The sequence below is a fragment of the Protopterus annectens genome, chromosome 2.part1 (genome assembly GCF_019279795.1).
Source record: "Protopterus annectens isolate FY-2018-M chromosome 2.part1, PAN1.0, whole genome shotgun sequence".
NCBI lineage: Eukaryota > Metazoa > Chordata > Ceratodontiformes > Protopteridae > Protopterus > Protopterus annectens.
The window spans coordinates 962,578,764-962,601,709 of NC_056729.1; the positions used below are offsets into that span (position 1 = coordinate 962,578,764).

General features: G+C 37.6%; 1 protein-coding gene across 1 annotated transcript in view; it reads left to right on the plus strand.

Moving 5' to 3' along the window:
• CNR1 (cannabinoid receptor 1) overlaps positions 1 to 16,067 on the plus strand; it is a 485,121-nt gene extending 469,054 nt beyond the window's left edge. Inside the window, exon 3 of the mRNA XM_044062583.1 lies at positions 13,747 to 16,067. Within this exon, the coding sequence (XP_043918518.1) occupies positions 13,803 to 15,227 (1,425 nt within the window). The 5' untranslated portion in view covers positions 13,747 to 13,802 and the 3' untranslated portion in view covers positions 15,228 to 16,067. The remainder of the gene's footprint in view (positions 1 to 13,746) is intronic.
• Positions 16,068 to 22,946: the final 6,879 nt, after the last annotated feature.

Sequence of the window (22,946 nt, forward strand, 5' to 3'; positions counted from 1 at the left end):
CTTTTATTTCATCCCTCCAGTTCTCTTATAGTTCCAATCTGTACCTCACTTTTTTGAGCATTGTGCTCAGAAGGTATCTCAGTTCATTCCTAGCTTCCAAATGTTTTATTTTGTAGTTGGTCCACCTTCATCCTGGTGACGTTCCATTATGACCCTAATTGTTACTGCTGCATGGTCTAGAATGTTTCTCTCTATTATCTCTATCCACTCTCTCATTAACCATCTTTTTCTTAGCATCCTGTCTGTTATGTTTGCTTGTGTCAGACAGTTTCTTGTGAATGTTCGCTCTCTCCCATTAGGATGTTGTTCCCCACATATGTCCTTCCAACCCCCTTCCACCAAAACTCTCTCTAGGTTCTTTTTCATTCTAATATTACATTCTTTTTTGCCAAACAGTCTGTCTATGGGGATATCAAAGTCAACCCCCTCCCCAATATTTCTACTCTGTTTCTGCTCCTTCTGTTTTTATTTATTCCTATTTTGCAAAAAGTCTCTAAAAAGGTACTACCTAAAAGAGCACAAAACAAATCAATTACAAGTATTACTAGTCCGGGTAACCAAGGGAAGAATAAGAAATGTAAAAAAGAGCTTGATAATATTTATGAGAAAGAAAAACAGAAAAAGAAAAATATTAAAACAGCTGGAGAGTCAGAATGGGATACTGTTAGAGGTCAGTAAACCATGTGAATGGAAGAAAAGTAACTGCACAAGAAGTGACAAGATCGGGACAGCCTCTCAAAAACCACTGCCCTCATAACTTGTTTCTTTGGGTGTGCATACTATGAAGCTGTTATTCACCAACCCTACTGAGTTTCTTCTACCTAGTCTTGAGTCTTTTTACTAGCATCTTTAGAACCTGATTCTATATTCTAAGCGAAGCTAACCCGGTGGTTCACAGAACAGTATTTCACTTTTCTATGAGTATTATGTTGGTAATATCCATTCATAATAGACTCTGGCATCTTCATAGTTCTCTCCTACCTTACAGTTGGCTTTGGTTACCATTAGGTCATAAGCTGTAATTACTCTACACTCTCTTATCTGGGAGTTCAAAAAGCATTCCCCTCAATCTGCACACTTTTCTCTTGGTTTCTCTGCCCCAAATCTAAGAGTTTGTATTTCTTTGTAGTAAAATTTGAATCTATGAAAACATAATGACAATCAGAATTCCAAAACACATAACATAGAAGGTGCTGAAATGGGAAAAAAAAAACACGAAAAATAGAATGGCCAACACATCGAAAACATTCAGGATGAAAAAACAAAATCAAATATCATATAATGCAAGAATCCAAAAACGGAGTCCAGATCTGCTTTTGCTGACTTGTATAATTACTACACAGGATACAGAATCAATGGCCAAAAGCAAGTGTATCATTAGTTAGATTTAGGATGCCTAATTTATGCATACAGTTCATTAATTTTACCAAAGTACATCTGCATCACCTAAAACAGCATATATTGCAAATTATTTCAGGACTGAAGAGGTAATTCACAGGGGGGTATATTTTTTATGACAGCAGCAACCCTCAGTATATAGCTTTCTATTACCATATGGAATAAGAAATGACAACGGTAGTTGAGTTCACCAAAGGCAGTACAACTTTGGCTCATGATCAAATCAGCTGCTGAAAGGGCTTGAAATGCTAATCATACCATGAACACAGAAAAAATGTTTACTTTGTTGAACACATAGTCAGGAGAACCATTTGAATAAACTGCAAGTGGGTGCCAAAAGAGATTATGATGTTTGTATTAAACTGCAGTAACCTTGTTATAAAGTTCACAAATTCAACAAATTTTCAAGTCTGATTATACAATAAAGTTTGTCACACTAAGAAGGAGTTATAAGGTAAATCGTATCTGTCAAATGACATTTACCTCTGAATTCAGTTTTCCATTTTGCAAGCTTCCTGTTTTTATTCTCCCTTCGGAACTGAACTAACTGATTCTCGCTCACTTCCCAGCACATAAAGCCCGGGAAGAGAGCGACAACCAATCAGCAGCATTTAGGCTTTAGCCCAGCAGGCACTTCATGACTGATGTGCCTGCGGACGTCGCAGTCCGAGCCCCTTCCAAGTCTATGCGGTTTGGAACCGCTGCCGCATAGACTTCTGGGCATCACAATGATGCCTTATGTGCTCCTCCAGGCTGCAAAGAAAACAAACAAACAAAAAAAAGCTGTTTACAACCGCGCGGGTAAGGTGCGCAATGCGCAGTCGCAGACTCGAAATTTAAAATAAAAAAAAAGATTTCTTTTTTTTTTTACAGTAAATCACAAGACCAGAACAACTGAGGGGGCTGCAGACCGGCAGTCCGATGCCACGAGCCGCCCCTGTGCATCTCCCTGATTGATCCCTTAGGTCCAACAATCAGAATCTTATCCAAGTATACAAACTCTTACGTACTCATGGGTGACTTATACTGTCATTTTCTCTAGCATGTAAATGGAATACACTTCCTCTCCATATCTGAACTACCCAGAACCTTTCCTCTTTTAAGACTTTACTCCACTCCTATCTCTCTTCTACTTGGGAATGCTCCTGCTCTCACCCCTCCTAACCTCCTCCCAACTACCTCACTTCCCCTAACCTTTCTCACCGATAATCTCTTCGTAGGCATTCGTAATCCACCCAAAATTTGAATTCTCATCATTTCAAGTTATTTAGAACCGATTATTATTGTGTACTGTAAGGATCTATTGATACTACTAACAATACATCAACTTGATTTTTGTTTCTACTAGAGTTGTGTGATATATTAGAGTTATGTAATACTTTCTACTAACTCCTGATGATCCCGCTTTTATAATTTCTTTGTATTAATTCTGTATTAATTCATGTTGATTTTTGTTTTATATGTATGTACATGGAGCTTTTTTCCCCCAGGCCTCCATTGAAAAAGGGCTCATCTTGGCCCAGTGCACTCTTTTGGTTAATAAACTGCAAATAAACAAATAAATAAAAAAAGTAAATTATAAATATTTTGTGACGATGATTTTAACATGGTGAGATGTTATTCTGTTGTTGAAGGACAGGAACATTTTCCTTTTGCTGTAAAGTCTGTTTACAGTGCATGTGAGTATCAGTATTTTGAGATGTACTTCCTTGGAAACATGATGGAACTCTCAGAGTATTTGTTAATGGCCGGTATGAGCCTATTACCGAGCATATTCTACCTTCTACAAAGATGATGCTGCATAATGAGCAAAAAAAAATTAATTTACTTCAATAACTGGCTTATTTTTAGTGTCATTCAAAATAGGCCCAATATTTGTCAGCCTGGGAGGATATGTTCAACAGGCAATGCTGCTTCACTATGTCCTCCCTACATTTTCAATTTTTGGGAAAGACATTGTCCATACCCATAGTACTTTTTTTTACACAATGTTAAGCTGATAAACCTACCAAGATAATGAAGCAAGCAAAGGAAAATATGAAGGCGTTACTAGTCAATGCTAGGAACCTTAACATGAAATTCCATCGTCACACACCCTTCTCACCCTGGAAAATGCAGACATCTGTTTAGTGACTGAGAAATGCTTTAAAACAATGGAGAGTGTGCTGGCTGTGCAGACTATAATGGCTTCCAGAAGTTTAGGTGAGCTACTGTGCAGGAGAGGAAGAAGGGAAAGATGTCTTAGTCTTCATTCAAAAGAGGCTTATATCAAGGCTGGTAAATCAGCTTGATACACTAGAGTTTCTTTATGTCCAAAAACCAACAGAAAGGTCCCTTATCATATATAAGCTAGCTATAGAACTCCCTCTATTGGGGTGGCTGCAGTGGTGCAGCAGTTAGTGTTGCTGCCTCACAGAAAGAGGTTCTCTGGTTGGATTCTCGGCTGGGGTGCCTTCTGTGCAGAGTCTGCATGTCCTCCAAGTGGTCGCGTGGGTTTCCTCCGGATGCTCTGGTTTCATCCCAAAGACATGCTGTAGGAGGATTGGACACTCTAAATTGGCCCTAGGCATGAGTGCATGCATGTGTGTGCCTTCTGTGGAAGTTTGGGTGCCGAGCTGGCAACTCAACACCGCAAAAATCCACTGCCAATCATGAGCAGACAGGTGATCTGCTGTGGCGACACCTAAATAAGAAAAGAAGATAGAACTCTCTCTATTACTCAAGGAAAGCCACAATGCCTATCTATTGGAATGAGGCTCTCTCAGTATTAAACACAATACCATTTTCCTAGTTGATCTAAACTGTCCAACTATGGGTTGGGAAACCTACACCACCATTAGTGCACAAGTACAGAGAATCCTGGACTTTGTCTATACAAATATTCTGGAACAATTTGTCAGAATAAGCACTTGGGGGAATAACATATTGGATTTTGTCCTTACTAATATGGGAGCATCTTGCATATCTTCATCACTTGTTAGGTCTGAAAATAAAGCCATCATCTCTGAAAAAAAATTTAAACCAGAGACCACTTCCACACATGGTGCCTTTAGAAATGTCTCTCAGACAGACTAGCTACTCCTAATTGATATATTGGCAAACTTGACATCCACAACAAACCCATTTAACTCCACTGAATATGCAGAAAATTACAGCACCACACTATAACTATACCAGCATGAAAATAGCTGCATATGTGCAGCTGTAACTTGTAGGATCAAGTGCCAGGTAAAACCCTGCAACAAACAAAATGGTGGATCCATAATTCCAACAAGCTTTACAATAAAAGGAAGAGACTTTTGACCAAAAGTAAGATGACTAATTGCCAGAATGCCATAGCCCTTGTCATTAACATAAACAACTCAGGCGCTTAATAAATTCCACCAAAACCAAGTTTGAGGCTAAAATAGCTACCCAGTGTAAATCCCAGCACAAGGCCTTTTTTAGATGTGTATGTAATCTCAGGGCACAATGCAGCAATACACTGAGTTGATTAAACCATGTTACCTGCACTGAGGCTATAGATATGTCATAATTTACTGGCTGATAAATTAAACCCAAACTTTATCCCATTCTCCCCTCTATCTGTCCCACAAGACCAAGTCCTAAAAGTACCAGCAAGAGCTACAAATACTGCATCAATGAATCCTGCCAGTATCCCTGGATGTATCTTAAACAGTATGAAGCACATTTCAGCTACCTCCCCTAGAAACACTATTCAACCTCACTCTCATTACAGATTTTGTACCAAGTGACTGAAGGACAGCTTTAGTCATTCCCTTACATAAGAGAGGACATTCCACAGACCCAGGCAATTACTTATCCATAAATCTGGCAAGTCTTATACGCAAAGCCATGGAAGGACTTTTCATGAAACTAATCAATTAGGGCATAAGGAACTATACTGACCTACCACAGTTTGGATTTATCAAGGCCAGGTCATGTTTAGTTAACCTGAAGGACTTTTTTGAAAAGGTCACCAAAGCAATGAATGAAGGCAAAATGATGCTCACCATAGAACTCAACATGAACAAAGCTTTTTGACACAATCCCCTTTTAGCCATAGTAGAAAAGCTACACAGTTTGTCTGCAGGACATCAAAATAGGGGAAGCTACAAAGAGACCAGGCACCAGTACAGTCCCCCAGGATTCTGTGCTGGGACCTCTTCTGTTTGGCATCTACTTCTCCAAAGCTAAAGTCCATACCAAAGGGCGCTGGCTGACTAAGTCTGCAGATGACTGCAAGCTAGAAGCAGTCATTGAATCCCCAAATGATATAGCCCTTCTGAAGAAAGGTTTGTCTGAAATAAATAACTTTTGCAAAAATCATAGACCGAAACTAAATACCAAAAATGCATTATCATACCCTTTTAGAAGTCCTCTACAATGGGAAACTACCACATTAACAATACTCCCATAAGAGTTTATACAGTTGTTTTGCATTTAGGAACTTATGTGGACAGTGACCTAACTTTTGTCCAGTATCTGACCATTGTCAGGGGAAATTCCTTCTATATTGTGCAGCATAGAAACAAAAGGAATCTTGTCTAAATCTAGAGATGTCATTGCCCCCTTTACTCAGCCTTCAGTGGGCCAATCATTGATTATAATGCCCTCTTTGGTATGCATCTGCCCAGACATATGCGACAAGTAGAACGCCCACAGAGCTATCTTACTAAAAGGATACAAGACCTAAACAACATGACCTACATGGCCTTACTCAAAGCCCTGTCACACGATTTTCTATTCTACAGACTGAAAACAGAGGAACTGTGTCTGTCATACAAGCCATCCTCCGACCTAATACTTCACATCCATAAGTCAAATGCATCATAAATACTTGATCTAGGGATCTAAATCTCCTCTACAACATCAGCAAACAGATTGTAGGGCCAGACATATCACACAGATGTTACTACTGCTCTGGAACTGTCTTCCAATCCCCATAAAACAAAGTTTGTCCCTGTCTATGTTCAGGTGCAACTTCTATCTATTGATTGGTGATAGAATATTTACCCTAAGACTGCACTATGTATTACTAATGAACAAAAGCAGCCCCTAAATGCTTTAGTCCATTCATGGGTCCCCTCAAATTATCTAAGGTATGATCTCCTCACTAGGGGTAATATATAATTATCCACCATGGGTTGGGTTAGGCCAATCTAACAGCAAATGGGGTAGGTTAACTCAAGCAGCAAAAAGGAAATTGGATAGGCTTAAACTGGTAAGCAAGGGCAGCTGGCTTAGTATTTACCTCTAAAGCTATGAAACCTCATAAGTACAATGATGGCATTTCATCTTTTTTGAGTGCTATTTTAAAGTGGAAAACTCCAGCCATATATGCAATTAGTAATATTATTTTTATTAGATTCAGGTGCAGACAGTAGTGGAAAATTATTAATGTTTACATTTTTACATTCCACCCAGGAAAACTCAATGGGGCCAGCCTTTAACAGTCTGAGAGGCACTAGAACAATAAGTGAATAAAGCCTGTAAAATTGGAGACAGTTTACTTTTCTGTGTTTATTTTGATAGTATAATGGACATTCCTTACAACTATAAAGGTTTCTAGTCAATAAAAAGCATTATTTGAGACCTTTACAAGTTGTTGTGTCTTTCGGCTTTTCCCGGTTAGGGGTCGCCACAGCGGAACTCCGGTCCGCTAATGATTGTCAGTTGATTTTTACATGCTGAGTTGCCAGCCCTAACACACAACCTTCAGTGAAGGTATGCCCATTCACCATGTCACCACGCAGAAAATGCTCTAACTGAGAGTCGAACCGGTCAGCGTCTTACTGTGAGGCGACAACGCTACTGCAGCACCACCACCGCGGATTTGAGACCTTTACAAGATATAATATAACTTTAAATAGGGCTGAACAATATCTATTGAATCTTGTAAGTTTGCGCATGTGGTAATTTTGAAATTATCAGGTACAAAAAGACCTTAAGATGTATCAACATGATTACATGATGAGCAGGAAATGTGTCACTGACATCCATTTATTTATTTATTTCACATTTGTTAACCCGGTGGGTCCAGCTGAGCACAGCCCATTTTCAGTTGAAACCCAAAGCAAAAAGCTCTAGCAAAATGTACAAATTGTTCAATTATACAATTTTCACAGAACTGAGTAATAATAACAGTTATACAATAATCACAAAGTTGAGTAAAAGAAAAACAGAAAGTAACAAGTTTAATAAGACACTTAGTAAAGTTGGTACGCTACTTACAGTATACATAGAGGACTTGTAACAAATAATACAGGAGACAGATTTTCATGTATTAGACAAAAATAAGTGAGAATATGCCATCATCTGAGTTTTGTTTTTGTTAAGTAAGAGGTGTCATATGCTTAAGTTAAAAAATGCAAGAGGGTGATTTTAGGAAGTGAAGAGAATACTAGATCCAGTTAAGAAGGGTCCTGGCAGGGGCATAGCCACGGCTTACAGAGGGAACTTCTTAATTCTTTTTTGAGGCTGTTTGTGTTTGGGATGATACATAAGGTGAAAGGGAGATTATTTCATAAATGAGACACACAGGATTTGTATAAAATTTTGCTTATTGTTTTGTTGGATTTGTATGTTTGTAGAAGGAATTTATCAGTAGTTTGTAGTGGCCGTGGAGGGGTATAGTAAGTCACAATATTGGAAAGAGAGGGACAGGCAGTGGGTTTGTTGAGAAGACAGTGAGTTAGTTGGTGTTTTGAGAGTTTAAGAAGGTGGAAAGGTTCCATCCAGTGAAGGTTTTTAGACCAGTGCAGTAGTGAGAGGTATTAGGTAGGTTAGCTGCAAATTTAGCAACTCTGTTGTAAGTCTGTTCAAGTTTGGTAAGGAGAGAGGATTAAGATTTGTAAGAACAGGATCTCAATAGGGAAGGGTTGGAAGTAAGTAGGCTTGGGCCAAGGATGGTCTAGAGTCAGTAGTTAGGAATTTCTTGTTCTGATATAGGAGACTTAGTTTTTTTTTTTGTTTTGTTTTGTTTTTTATGGACTGCTGTATGTGTAGATCAAATTTTAATTGCTTGTCTATTGTCATTCCAAGTAATTTTGTGTGGTACTTTACTGTAATGATGGTTTTGTTAGATGAGGAAATTGTGAAAGATTGTTTGAGATGGTTACTTGACTTAGGGAGAAAGAGAAGTTTAGTCTTTTTTGGATTCAAAATGAGTTGGTTTTTAGTTAGTCAATTTTCTACACAGAAGAAAGATTCTTATGTGAGTGAGTGAAGTTGTAACAGTGTGTCAGAAAAGGTGATGTGTGGAATTGTCTGTGTATTATATAAGGGTAGAATGAGAAGTTGAGATTTAAAGGTCATTGGTGAAGATATTAAAAAGAAGGGGCCCCAGGATGAAGCCCTGGGGAATGCCTGTATGAATGGGTAGAAAAGTAGAGCAGGAAGACTGCCATCTGGCTGATTGTTGTCTGCTAGCTAGACAGCATTTTGTTGATCATTCATTGCTGACACATGAACAACTGAACTTCAAGACCATTCAGTAGTTGAGCAGAGGAGAGACGCCCTATCTCTGCTGTTAAGCAATCTCACTGCTTACCATGGTTCATGAGTGTGATTGACTATAGCTCATCATTGACTGTTCATAGATAAAGTGGTGATTAATGTATTGTCCCTATTCACTGCCACATTGCATATGGGATATTTTTTACCTTAATTTAGGTGATTTTAATGGTGTAACTTGAAGAAGGAGCCATTCATGGGAAACTGTTTGCTTTTTGACAGGGACAGTCAAAACTAACACATATGTTACACCTGATCACATTGTAGAAACTATACAATGGAAGATTGCCAAGAGTATTTGTAATTTTATTTATTTATTTATTTATTTTACATTTGTTGACCGAGATAGTCCAACTGGATACATGTCCATTTTCAGCGGACGCCTTGGGAGAAAAGCTCCAAGATAATAATATGCATTGAACATTTAGTAAATGCTAGTTTCAAGCAGATTACAGTCATAAGCAATACCAGCATTTAGCAGATATAGTACTAACTTATTATAAAACACTTTACAAAACATAACATTACACTGAAAGTTAAACATACATAACATTACATTCAAGTTTAAGACACATTGAGCAGCAGTTATACAATTGACCCTTCCTGAAATGGAGTGGTAGAAAAAGTTAGAAGTAGTTGAAGGTAAGTCACCTAAGAAATAGAGAGGTCACTAGTCGAGGTTAGTGCAAGGACATAACCAATGAGTTTTAAAGTATTTCTTGAGTTTGTTTTTGAATTGAGCTAGTGAGGGTTCTAGGGTCAAGTCATCTGGGAGTTTGTTCCATATTTTTCCAACAGAGTTGGCAAACAGGGAGTCCCCAGCTGAGTGGTTGGATTTGTATGTTTAAACTAGGAGTCTAGTGGATGATCGCAGTGGCCGGGTGCTGGTGTAAGGGCTAATAATATTTTTTAGTGCAGGTGTATTTTCTGGTTGGTAAAGGACTTTATGTTCCACTATTAGCCGGTTGAACTGCAGTAGGCTTGGCAGTTCAAGCCATCCTAGGTGATTTAGGTTGTGACAGTGGTGTGTCCGGTAGGCTGTGCCAGTAACAAATCTGGCAATGTGGTTATAGCAGGATGATAGTTTATTAAGATCTGTTTTGTTTAAGTTGGAGAATAGAGGTGAGGTGTAGAGAAGAGTTGATAGCAGATGGGAATGGGCAACTGCAGTTCTAGCAAGTAGGATAAGGAAAGGTTTGATTCTGTAAAGAAAGCCAAGTTTTTATTAATGGTTTTGATAGTTTGATTGATATGTGCATCAAACTTTAGGTTGTTATCAGCTATGACACCCAGTAGTTTAGTTTGGGCATCTGGGGAGATGATAGTGCCATTGTTATCAGTTATGCTGAAGGATGGTAGGGAGGTCCTGCATGTAGGGGAGAAGAGGAGCAACTTAGTTTTGTTGGGGTTTAGGATTAGATGCTAATTGGAGAGCCATTTTCCACTGTATTGAAGGTAGTTTGGGTTAATGTGAATAGAGTAGCTGGTGAGGTGTAAGAACAAATCAAGGTGGAGTCATCTGCATATTGAATGCAGGTAGCATCTGAGGTGACTGAATGAAGGTCATTGATAAAGATGGAGAAAAGAAGGGGTCCTAGTATTGAGCCCTGGGGGACTCCTAATGTGATGGGTAAGCAAGATGATAGCTTGCCCTGCCATAGGACTGCCTAATGCCTGCCTTGCAGGTAGGATTGAAATCATTAGAGTGCATGGTTGTTTAAGGAAAAGGCCTTCAATGTATTTATAAGAATTTTGTGGTCAACCATGTCAAAAGCCTTGGATAGATCTAGAAAGAGTGCTGAGGATAGTTTGTTATTATTGCGGTTGTGGTTAATGATGTTAGAGAAAGAATGGAGGGCAGAAGTAGTACTGTGGATTGGCTTAAAGCCATGCTGAAACTTGGACAACAGCTTGATCTGTGTGAGGTAGTGCATGAGCTGTATGTGTACACACTTCTCCATAATTTTAGCTAGAGGTGACAGAATAGTTATATGTCTAAAGTTTGACAGTTCAGTGGAACTGTGGTTGTGGTTAATGATGTTAGAGAAAGAGTGGAGGGCAGAAGTAGTACTGTGGATTGGCTTAAAGCCATGCTGAAACTTGGACTACAGCTTGATCTGTGTGAGGTAGTGCATGAGCTGTATGTGTACACACTTCTCCATAATTTTAGCTAGAGGTGACAGAATAGTTATAGGTCTAAAGTTTGACAGTTCAGTGGAACTGCCTCCTTTATGTTGAGGTATGACATGGGAGATTTTCCATATAGTGGGTACAGTAGCTTCAGATATAGCTCTGTTGATCAAGATTGAAATGGGGTATGCTATGGTGTCAGCAACCTTTTGCAGATCGTCTGCTGGGAGGAGGTTGGCAGCCAGGGTGATGGGTCTTAGTTTCTAAAGTAGGGCATGAATAAGTTGAGTAGGAACAGGTCAGAATGTAAGGTATGTTTGGGTACTGTGTGTGGCTACATTAGAATTAGAGCCATTGGGAGAGAGTTGGCTGGCTAGAGACTGGATAGTCTCTGTGAAGAAGCTGTTGAAGTTATTAGCAATGTCTACAGAATATTCCTTTGATACAATCAATAAAATCAAACTGTAATTTACAGTAAGAGAGAAGAGTGCATCAGATAGTGATTGAGCACAATAAATGCTACATATTCAACGAGAAGAGTACACATTTCACAAATGGTCATTTAACTTAAGAATACAAAATTTCTGAAGTGATAAGCCAAGGGTTTATTTTTGCTTTCTGCCTCTTTCTTACATGTACTGTTGAGCAGATATATTGTGTTTCATGTGAGATGAAAGTATTTCCCATACTGTTTTAAAAGATACACATTTGCAGCATGTATATATTCCTTTTTTTACAAGCGGCTTAATAAATATTTGCTAAACTTTTTCTTTGCATTGCCAACTTGCACGTTTGAAGGAGAGGAATTGTTTGAGATGAGAGAGGAATGAGTTGAATAGAATATGGTCAGACATAATAAGGGGAGGTAGGATTAAGGATTTGTACAACAAAGATGCATTGATCTTAATTGATCTCTTAATATCACTAATTAAAAGAAGAATTAAAATTGATCCAGTAATAATTTATCTATTGCTTTTGTTTACCAGGAAAGTCCAAGCTGATGAAAGACCCCATTGCAGTGGTGGCCCATTCAGCATAACTCCAAATATATAGTTTATTCAATTGAGTACACATAGGATAATAAGAAAATTTGAGGGTAAATTAAAATCACAAATGAACAGTCGATTATGTACAAATTTAAGCAGTAAAAAGTTAGGGGGTAAAATATATACAAATTTATGCAACAAGCTGATGTACATAATTGCTGAAATAAAATAAAACAACTGAAACAAGAGGTATAGACTTCAGCTGGTATACTTTGGGAATACAGCAATAATTTATCGATGTGAGAGTTAGCATGAAGTAGAAGACTCTGAAAGTGTACGCCCTTACGATTAAAAGTTAGGTAGAATATAAAGGCTATAGCAACAATTATTATAGATGGAAAACAAAAGTCACAAAATTGCATGATGTGCAGTTATAATGGTTGTGCTAGATTTTTTATGAATTGCCTGATAAAATATGGATCCTTCCATGAGAACACTGTTACATGCTGTTGAAAACCTAGAAAGAAATCAAGAAAAATTCTCTAAAAAAGAGAAAGAAAGGAGACGGAAAGAAGAGAAAGGAGAGAAAGATGGAACACTATTAATATCTTAAGGAGATCTCTTCTATATAATGGATTGACTTCATAAATGACTAAGAGCAGTGGGTTTTATCTGCAGTGTAAGTCAAAACACCACCATTTACATTTCCTGAAAATCATGACTACATCAAAAGTAAAGCTCCATCCTGTTTATATTTTCTTACATCAGTCTGAGATTGAAAGGGATTGTAGCACGCTGACAAGGTATACTCACCAGGAAGGTAAACCAAAGTAATTACTGAAGCTGGCTGTGCAAGGGTCAGAAATATTCCATGCAGTCATGATGGTGGCTACATTAGCTGGCTCTTACTTACTATGCATTTTCTCAATAATTCTAAGAAGTATAGGTCACACTACACATGACGTCCAGAGATCGCTACAACACTGCCTGAGAATAGCATGCACTCAGTTTATTCTGTGGACAGTCTGCCACATGCACTGTCTGTCATAGTACCAATTCCAGCTCTCTGGTGAAATGCCATTAGATATCATTTGATATACGACATATAAGCTTCACTACCTAAAATGGCCAATGGATAATTTCTTTAAGTAACACGGGGCTCTGCAATGCAGGCAATGATTCTCCATGAAACTAACATATTTCCTAGGCAACCTTGATAGATTAGTTTCATTTTTCTGACCAAGATATCTCACTAGATTAGATATATATTACAATTAGTCCATTTTCATTAAACGAGTGCATCTATTTGGAAAATATTTCTCTGTAGAAATACATTCCCTTTACAGAACTGGCAAATAATTCAGTTACCATGCTATTACTCTGAATGTTTTTTATGCATTGATGGGAAATAGTATAAATAGCAAGTGGAGTTAATGAATGGTAATGACATCTGCCATTATAAAAGTTATTCTTCAGGAAAATAATAATAGTAATCTAGCAAGTGGAGGTACAGTAGTTATTCTAACTTTAATTGTTTAATTACTGTTAAAGACAGGACATCATTTGAATGAAATGAGAAGCTCTGATCTTTGAGATTTATGTCATTCTTACTGTGCTGGCTGGTCAGGAAAAATCCAGTCTGTATTAGTGGACTAAGTTTTATGTGAACTAAATAACAACCCACCATTCACTTTTTCTAATTGTTATCTTTCTTTAGGTGTTCATATCTGTTTCCTGAACATTCCCTGGATTTCTTCTAACCTTCAGAATAAGATGAAGTCAGTCCTTGATGGCCTTGCAGACACTACCTTTCGGACAATAACTATGGATCTTCACTACCTGGGCTCTAATGACGTTCATTATGAGGACACCAAAGTGGATGTTGACCAAGCTAAGTATGCACATTTTCCTCAAAAAATGCCGTTCTCATCCCTGAAAGGTGACCCATTCAGAGACCGGCTAAGTATTGGAGATAATCCTTTATTAAATTTTATTCCATTGGATCCAGTAAATATCACTGAATTTTACAGCAACAGATCTCTCTCACACTCCAAGGACAGTAATGGAGATATACACTGTGGTGAAAATTTTATGGACATGGAATGCTTCATGATTTTAAACCCCAGCCAGCAGTTAGCAATTGCTGTCCTTGCACTTACATTAGGCACATTCACAGTATTAGAGAATTTATTAGTATTATGTGTTATATTGCACTCCCGCAGCCTCAGAAGTAGGCCTTCCTACCACTTTATAGGTAGCCTGGCAATAGCTGATCTCCTGGGAAGTGTAATATTTGTGTATAGTTTTGTGGATTTTCATGTGTTCCATCGTAAAGACAGCCCCAACATCTTTCTATTTAAGCTGGGTGGTGTGACTGCCTCTTTCACTGCATCAGTTGGTAGTCTGTTCCTCACAGCTATTGACAGGTATATCTCCATACACAGACCACTGGCTTACAAAAGAATTGTTACTAGATCAAAAGCAGTAATAGCATTTTGCGTGATGTGGACTATTGCAATATTAATAGCTGTGCTTCCCTTAATGGGCTGGAACTGCAAGAAACTCAAGTCTGTCTGTTCAGATATTTTTCCACTAATTGATGAGAAATATCTGATGTTCTGGGTTGGGGTGACCAGCATCTTACTGCTGTTTATTGTGTATGCCTACATGTTCATTCTGTGGAAGGCACATTCACATGCCATGCGCATGTCACAACATGGGACGCAAAAGAGTATGATGGTACATGTGACAGAGAATGGCAAAGTCCACCTTACAAGACCTGAACAAACCCGTATGGACATAAGACTGGCTAAAACTCTGGTACTTATTTTAGTTGTCCTTATAATTTGCTGGGGCCCGATCCTGGCGATCATGGTGTATGATGTTTTTGGCAAAATGAATAACTTTGTCAAAACTATTTTTGCCTTCTGCAGCATGCTGTGTTTAATGAATTCTACAATTAATCCCATCATTTATGCCATGAGAAGCAAAGACCTACGGCAAGCTTTTCGGAATCTGTTCCCCATTTGTACAGGAACAGCACAACCTCTAGACAACAGCATGGAGTCTGACTACCAGAACAAGCATAATTCAGGCAACAGTAACAGGGCTGCAGAAAACTGTGTCAAGAGCACGGTGAAAATCGCTAAGGCCACCATGTCTGTTTCTACAGACACTACTACTGCTGAAGCACTGTGAAAGGGTAAACGACAAACAAACTACTTAAGAAAAGACATACAGCCTAATTATATACAACTGCTAAAGCTGTCAAGCTGTGTTAATAACTTTTACATATTCATTTAGATGAAACATTATGATGTAGTATTCTAAAACCATGTTATTGTCGTCACTGACTTCTCCATTGTCTAATGTAAAAATGTGGTGACTTTCATAGATGGTAATTTGAATCACATCTAGAAACAAACTAAACTATAACAGAGGACTTCAATATGTGGGTGTGCACTGGACAAAAGAGAAGGTTATTGTATTTCCTTCTCATTCAAAATCGTGTATGAAGGAGCTTTCATTAAGATTTTGCCAAACAGTTATATTTTTAACTTGAGTATTTTTTTAGCACTGGATATCTTATCTGATGAAAAACTTTCCCACTGTTATTTTTCATGTGCATATTGATAATTTGTCAGTCAAGCTGAGAGGAATAGTTTTAAATGTGAAATATTCAGGAAGAATAGCAAAAGTTAAGATACATCTAATCGTTAGACTTCAGAATTTTGTGATGCGGTCTGTTGTGGGACTTTACTCACAAATGCAGATGCTGTTGCTTTCAGAGGCTGTTGCACACTCATTATAACAAGATCTAGCCTGAAAAAGCCAACACAGCCAAATGTAAGGACACTGCCAGAGGAAAGAGATAAAGAGATCATTGCTAAGAAAAGTATGATACATCATACATGTCTCTTCAATATGTCTCCTTGTTTGTTGTTAGATTACAGGTAAATATTCATAAAAAACGGGTTCTGTGGCAGCAAGAGTGATCATTTATTTTGTTTATGATTTATGTGTGTGTGTGTGTGTGTGTGTGTGTGTGTGTGTGTGTGTGTGTGTGTGTGTGTGTGTGTGTGTATGTGTCTGTGTAACTGTGCTCGTCTATATGTGTTTATTTACATATTATCACTATCATTTTGCTGTAGTTTTCTTACTAATCTGATATAAAACAACACATCCCCTATCTATGATGTTTCACTGAAGCCTTAATCTGCACTTTTCAGAAGCAGTATCAACATTTTTTTTTCATTCTGTAGGAAAAACATACCTTTATTTATTTAGCAGATTCTGCAGCATTTTTCTGTGGTAAATTGTAATTTCAGCATAAACTACTGCTTATGATTTTACCTTACAAGTTTTATTTCTAAAGTTGACCCACACTTTGTGCTAGTTGTTTAAATCAAAGGGAATGACATTTAGAAATATTTTGCTCAGAATATTACAGCTCTAGGTACCATCACATTATTACTGTTTTTTCTTCTTTGCACTGTGAAAAGTATTCAAATTGCCCTACTCACTCGTCTTTTGGAGATATCCATCTTCATATGTTCAGTGTTATCTCCTAATGCACAGGTACGCTCCCCTTTCAATACCAGGACCTTACACCTTGAGCCCTCTTAAAGAATGCTTGCTGTTAGTGATCTGACATTTAAAGACATTGCAGGATTTCCAAAGATATCATAATTAGTTAAAGCAAAAGTTGTAATCAAAGATTGCTACCAGAATGTTCTTCGGGTGGAGTTTTGGTATCTTAAAGTACAGTATGCTTGAAGGAAGCTTGTTAAGTTTCTTGGCAGGCACACTTCTACATAACAGTCTGCTACCATTCATTTCTAGTAGACTGGTCTCCTCTATAGTATAGACTGCCTTTCTTGGTGTCTGTAATGTGCTATGGAAACAAGGTACTTGGGGGGAATGCAAGTGTATCAAAGAGCTGTACACGTTACTTTTTTCTGGCTTTCTGATCCTTTCACATTGATGAAATTGATATATTAACAGGCACATTGCCTCATTTCAGCCAGTAACATAATTTTTGTTTGGGTAAGATAGCTTTCCTTTACCGTTTTTAGAGTCACTGATTTCATGGAATGTTGATGTCTTCAAGGTCATTCGTTCAGCAAACACATTTTTAAACTTTCCTGCAACAGGGCATAGAGTTTCACAATTTTTTTTATTCTTGTCCCAATAACTGTATTGAACATTATATGGGATAATTATAGTCTTCTGCAGAATAATTGCGGCATTTTAGTAAACTGTCTATAAAGTTTTATTTATTTATTTATCTATTTATTTACTTATTTATTTATTTTTCTTTTTAGTGAGTCTGTATTGATGTTGATCAGCAATTAATGTTTTAAATAGTGCACACAGTTTACAAGGTAGATGTTGTTTATCTTTTATCGGCAAGTCACTTACCATATGTCTAGTAATATAAAACGGGCAAATATAAACTCCAAAATGTATGGTCTATAGTGCTCGATTTAGATGAAGCCAAAATATCAATCTTTTGATGCAAGATAAGAGGCAGTCAGCAATTAGCCATCATAAGCTTGCTTTATGTAAAATGATATAAGACAGATCATCCAAAAACATGAAGTTCATCATCTCCTAGGAAACAGAGAACAGAACTCCAGCAACATCATCTCTCCTACATTCAAATTGTTTGCCTTAAAGAAAAATAAACTTAATAGTAAAGCAAAGCAGGACCTCTTGTGGACCGCAACCAATCTAAACCGATGTGTTGCGATGGGAGAATGATACTCGAGGTGTCAGTCATAAAACTGGACCATTAGATGAAGCAGGAGCCACCGGCCTTAGGTCAACTGGTGCCCTAGGCAAAAGGGCTCCATGGCGCCCTCCACCACACTACCTGGTGCCCGCATTCTGGTCTAACTACATCAAATAAATACTAGAAAAGTGCCCCTGCTAGACTGGCGCCCCAGGCGGTCGCCTAGTTGGCCTATGCCTAAGGCCGGCTTGACCAACAACACTGGACAGAGTGTGTGTGTGTGTGTGTGTGTGTGTGTGTGTGTGTGTGTGTGTGTGTGTGTGTGTGTGTGTGTGTGTGTGTGTTTCTGGCCTATGACAAAGAATTTCCTACTCATTGACTTGTATGTAACAATGCTCTTGGACAAAACTGTCTGATAAAAAAAGATACATAACAGAAAGATCAAGAAGTTTCATACCAAAAGTGAACATTTGTTTAAAAGAAATGGGAGTCTTCTGCCCTCTAGTGTCTAACCAGCTAAATTTCACACAGAAAAAAAAATTTTGAACTCAACTGTAGAAACAAATGCAGTCCAGTGAGTCACATATACACACAAATAACTTTCTACACCACCTTCTATTTCTAATTCTAATTTAGTGCCCATTTATTTATATCAGATACTTGAAGGAGTTTTGGAAAGAAAGTGTTTCTACTTAAATTTTATTTAAGCTCTCCGGAAATGTTCTGGTAGAGAACATTGATTGTACCTGAGTTCTAAACTTAACCCAATACCTATGTATGCTTTTTAACTGCATTTGCTGCCTTGACATACATATTGCCAATGTGTCTTCTCAGCACATTTTCTGCACTGGATATTCCTGGTGCTATAACTGTATAATTTATATAATATTCAATACTACTTTGAGCATATCTGATGTTTAGCAAACTAATTTATTTATTCAGCTGCTGTCTCTGTATTATACAGCTATTTCATGCAGTGCTTCATCCCATTTTGCTGACATTTAGTGCAAGTGTGGAAAATATAGTCAGCTTCAGTTGGAAAGCACTAAAGCAAATACAGCTATGCAACACTTTAACAAAAATAGATTCAGATGTGCTTAAAAAATTCAAGCATGTGGAAACATTGGTTTAAAAGCAATGCAAACAGTAATCATGCTGGAAATGCTTTTAGCTTATACTGCCACCAAAATCAAACAGTTATAGTGTTTCATTATTTATATTACTGTATAGATAGCTATTATAAATGCTAAATAGAGACTTACCCTGGGATGTAGCAAGGCTTGCCTTCAGCGGTAAGCCTTAGCATGGTTATTTTGCACATGGACTAAGCCTTCCTGATTATTAATTGCTGACGTTTGTCCTGGTGGGAGCCTCAGCACAGAAGGCAGTCCCGCTGGCAAAGCTGCATGCTATTGAGGCAGTTTGGAGGGGGAGGATAATGCTAATTAGCCAGGTACTCTAAAACAAGTCAGCCTATACCAATTTACGAATTATTCAGCTGCATAAACTTCCAGTTTTGGAGGAAAAAGTGAACACCATCAAGAGAAGGATTTCACATATTCACTCCTGTGGGAGCAATCACAGTGCAGGTAAGTTCAGGGAAGACGTGGAGGTGGGGAGGTGTTAGTGTATGTGTGTGAACATACGTGCATGTGTGTGTATGTGTGTGTGTGTGTGTGTGTGTGTGTGTGTGTGTGTGTGTGTGTGTGTGTGTGTGTGTGTGTGTGTGTGTGCGCCTCTGCCTGAATGGTCAAACTTAGGGGCTAGGTAGGTAGAGATTATAGAATCTGGATGTGCATGTGTATATGTGTTGGAGTGTGTGTTTGGGTTAATATGACTGATTGACTGTAAGCCGGTTGTTGGTTGATGACTGGATATGTGTGTGTGTGTGTGTGTGTGTGTGTGTGTGTGTGTGTGTGTGTGTGTGTGTGTGTGTATGTGTGTGTACGCGCGCGCACATGCATGCACATGTAGGATGGTGCATTTGCCAACTTAATGCAAAAGCCATCAGGGAAAACACTACCTGCAACAGGTGTGATAGCACAACTATTAGAATGCAGTACAGAGGTATGCTAATGAGCCAATAATGAGGCCTGTCTCATTACTGACATAGCTGTCTCTGAAACATATTTTCTCTCTGTCACATATATTTAGCTGTCTGAGGTAGGGAATTTATGCAAACAGCGAAGATGTTTCTGAATCTTAAGGATGAACTGAGTGAGGAGTGCTTTTCATATTACAAGCATTTATATTGGCCCGCAAGACCGTATCAAAAGCAATCTTTCAAAAACAAATGCAAAGTATATTGACTTTTCCTCTGTAACTATAGGATTGTTAACCAGGATTGCCACGGTATTCATGTGCTGAGATCTGACTAATAACCTGATACACTATCATGTCCCTCTTCGTTTCAAGTACTGTTACTCACCAGAGCCCCTTATCTCATCTCCTAGGTTGCTGTTTTGTGTGCCACCCCATTGGGCAGTGTCTCCTCTTTTTGGTGAGAAGGAGTTACATTTGGCATCTTGTTTTAGACCCGAGGTGGCCTTTTTCTGCTGTTCCATTTTCTCTATCAACCCATTCCCTTTCTTTCTTTCTTTCTTTCTTCCTTTCTTCCTTTCTTTCTTTCTTCCTTTCTTTCTTTCTTTCTTTCTTTCTTCCTTTCTTCCTTTCTTTCTTTCTTCCTTTCTTTCTTTCTTCCTTTCTTCCTTTCTTTCTTTCTTTCTTTCTTCCTTTCTTTCTTTCTTTCTTTCTTCCTTTCTTCCTTTCTTTCTTTCTTTCTTTCTTTCTTCCTTTCTTTCTTTCTTTCTTTCTTTCTTTCTTTCTTTCTTTCTTTCTTTCTTCCTTTCTTTCTTTCTTTATTTCTTTCTTTCTTTTTCTTTCTTTCTTCCTTTCTTTCTTTCTTTCTTTCTTTCTTTCTTTCTTTCTTTTTCTTTCTTCCTTTCCACTTTCCTCTTTCTTTTACTTGTGGAGGAAAGCAGCCACGATGATCTGAACCATTTCTTTACCAGTCAGATCTTTATTAACTTAAATCTGTTCTAAGCCATGACTGAATGGTAGTTCAGCCTATGCATCCCTGTGATAGCAGAATGTCCATTTCTGTTTCCTGTCTGATTGGGGAAAACAGTGCACAAGGGATCTGTTTTAAGCATCATGTTTTGGGAAAATAATTTAAAATTATTGAGTTGTTAGCCATGATATCAGGTGCTCCGCATGAGAAATGTAATGCTACACCATGTACTAATTATACTCTAGTCGGCAGTTTAAGCACTTTTCTGGCAAAAAGTTGCAGACTGTGTCATATCTTTGCCTGCTAGAACTCACTAAACAGTTTCGCATGATTATGTTGACATTCCTTCAAGAGAATGAGCACAGCATGCATTGCTGCAAGATAAAATGGAAAAGTTGGATAGCATGTATGTGCCACCTTCCTGGAATGCAAGGGAAATGGGTAAATGGACTTTAAACAAAGGGCAGAAGATGTGGCACCGGTGGCAACTGACATACATTCATACATATAAGCATATAGTTGTAATTATAGTTATCTAATAAAAGGACATAGCTGTGTGCTGTTTTCACTTAGTCACAAAACTATATATGTATATAAACTATAATTACAACTATCGACAGCAATTATGGCAGTGAGGCAACCATGGACCACTTGAACGTCATATTCCATAAAACCTTTATTATATTAATAACATGGTAAGCACTTTTGGTATGAGCTTCCTCAGACCATTAAAATCAGTCCCATTACACACATATATTTATACTAACTATCTCCAATTATTCAATCAAACTAACATACAACACTTAAAAGAATAGACCTCTTGCTAAAATGTATAATGAAGAGATACATAGTACACAACAGGGAAAATGTATATCAATTAATGGGTATACTACTAACAAGTAGTTATTCTCCAAGATTTCAATAATGGTTTCAATGAGGCTCTTTCATTGAGACCTTTGCCTTTGTCAGCCCTAAGTCTTAAAATCCATTTTACCTACCTACTTTCTATGTGATTCCTAATGTCAACCCTCATAAACAAGGTAAAATATGGTCAATAACTATAAAACTAAAACTATGTGTCTGTCCCACTGATAGAATGCATTTAGAAAGGTAGTAGTTTACCCATGAATTGATATACATTTTCCCTGCTGTGTGGTCTGAATTGTCTGTTTTTAAATGTGATATATTCTATATGTTTGTAAGTTTGTTTGGATATATCTTACTATGTATCTCTTCATTACACATTTTAGCAAGAGGTCTATTCCTTTAAGTGTTGTTTGTTGGTTTGATTGAATAATTGGAGATAGTATAAATATATTTGTGTAATGGAATTGATTTTAATGTTCTGATGAAGCTCATAGTGAAAGTGCTTACCGTGTTACTAATGCAATAAACATTTTATGGAATATGAAGTTCGAGTGGTCCATGGTTACCTCACTGGCGTAATTGGTATTGGTGTTTGTTATATCTTATCTACTTTTGGTGGTGAGACATTTGCCTTACAGGACACCTATTTAGTTGTTTTCTTCTATAATTACAGCTATACTTAGCAAGTTCAATTTTAAATAGTTAATGAATAACACATACTGTTTGTACGTAACTAATTATTAGTATGATTAACCTGAGTGCTGTTTAAAATTTTAAATGAAAAGATGTTATGAATATGGTTAGAGAATGCTTTTTGGCTAGTGTGTTTTGTTTAAATTGGTGGTGCGTTGTTTAAGACTATAGTTCTGACAAAGTCCTATAACCTTGGACACAAGCAGTTACTTTCAGTTGATTAAACATTTATTGTAAACTAATTATTTAGTTTGGTGCCTGCATTCCCAGTTCTTCTAGACACTGTTTTCTGTTTCATTGGGTTACATTTTACATATTACCATTTTTGCAGATATCTTACAATCTGCATATTTTTAGCAACTTCACATATGATAAAAGGTATATCTGTCATAGCAGCCAATTGAAATAAAAATTGAATTTAAACGGTATCAGGATCAGTTATGGGGTTGGTTCACACCCAAAAGATGGGTGACCCATGTATTTACAAGACATAGTACATATGCATGTGTTGCTTGCGTATTTTGTTCTAGAATATTTCTTCCTTCAGTAAAAAACATTATGCTATAGTTAATTTTAATCTTTTAACTCCATTGTCACATGCTTCATGTTAATG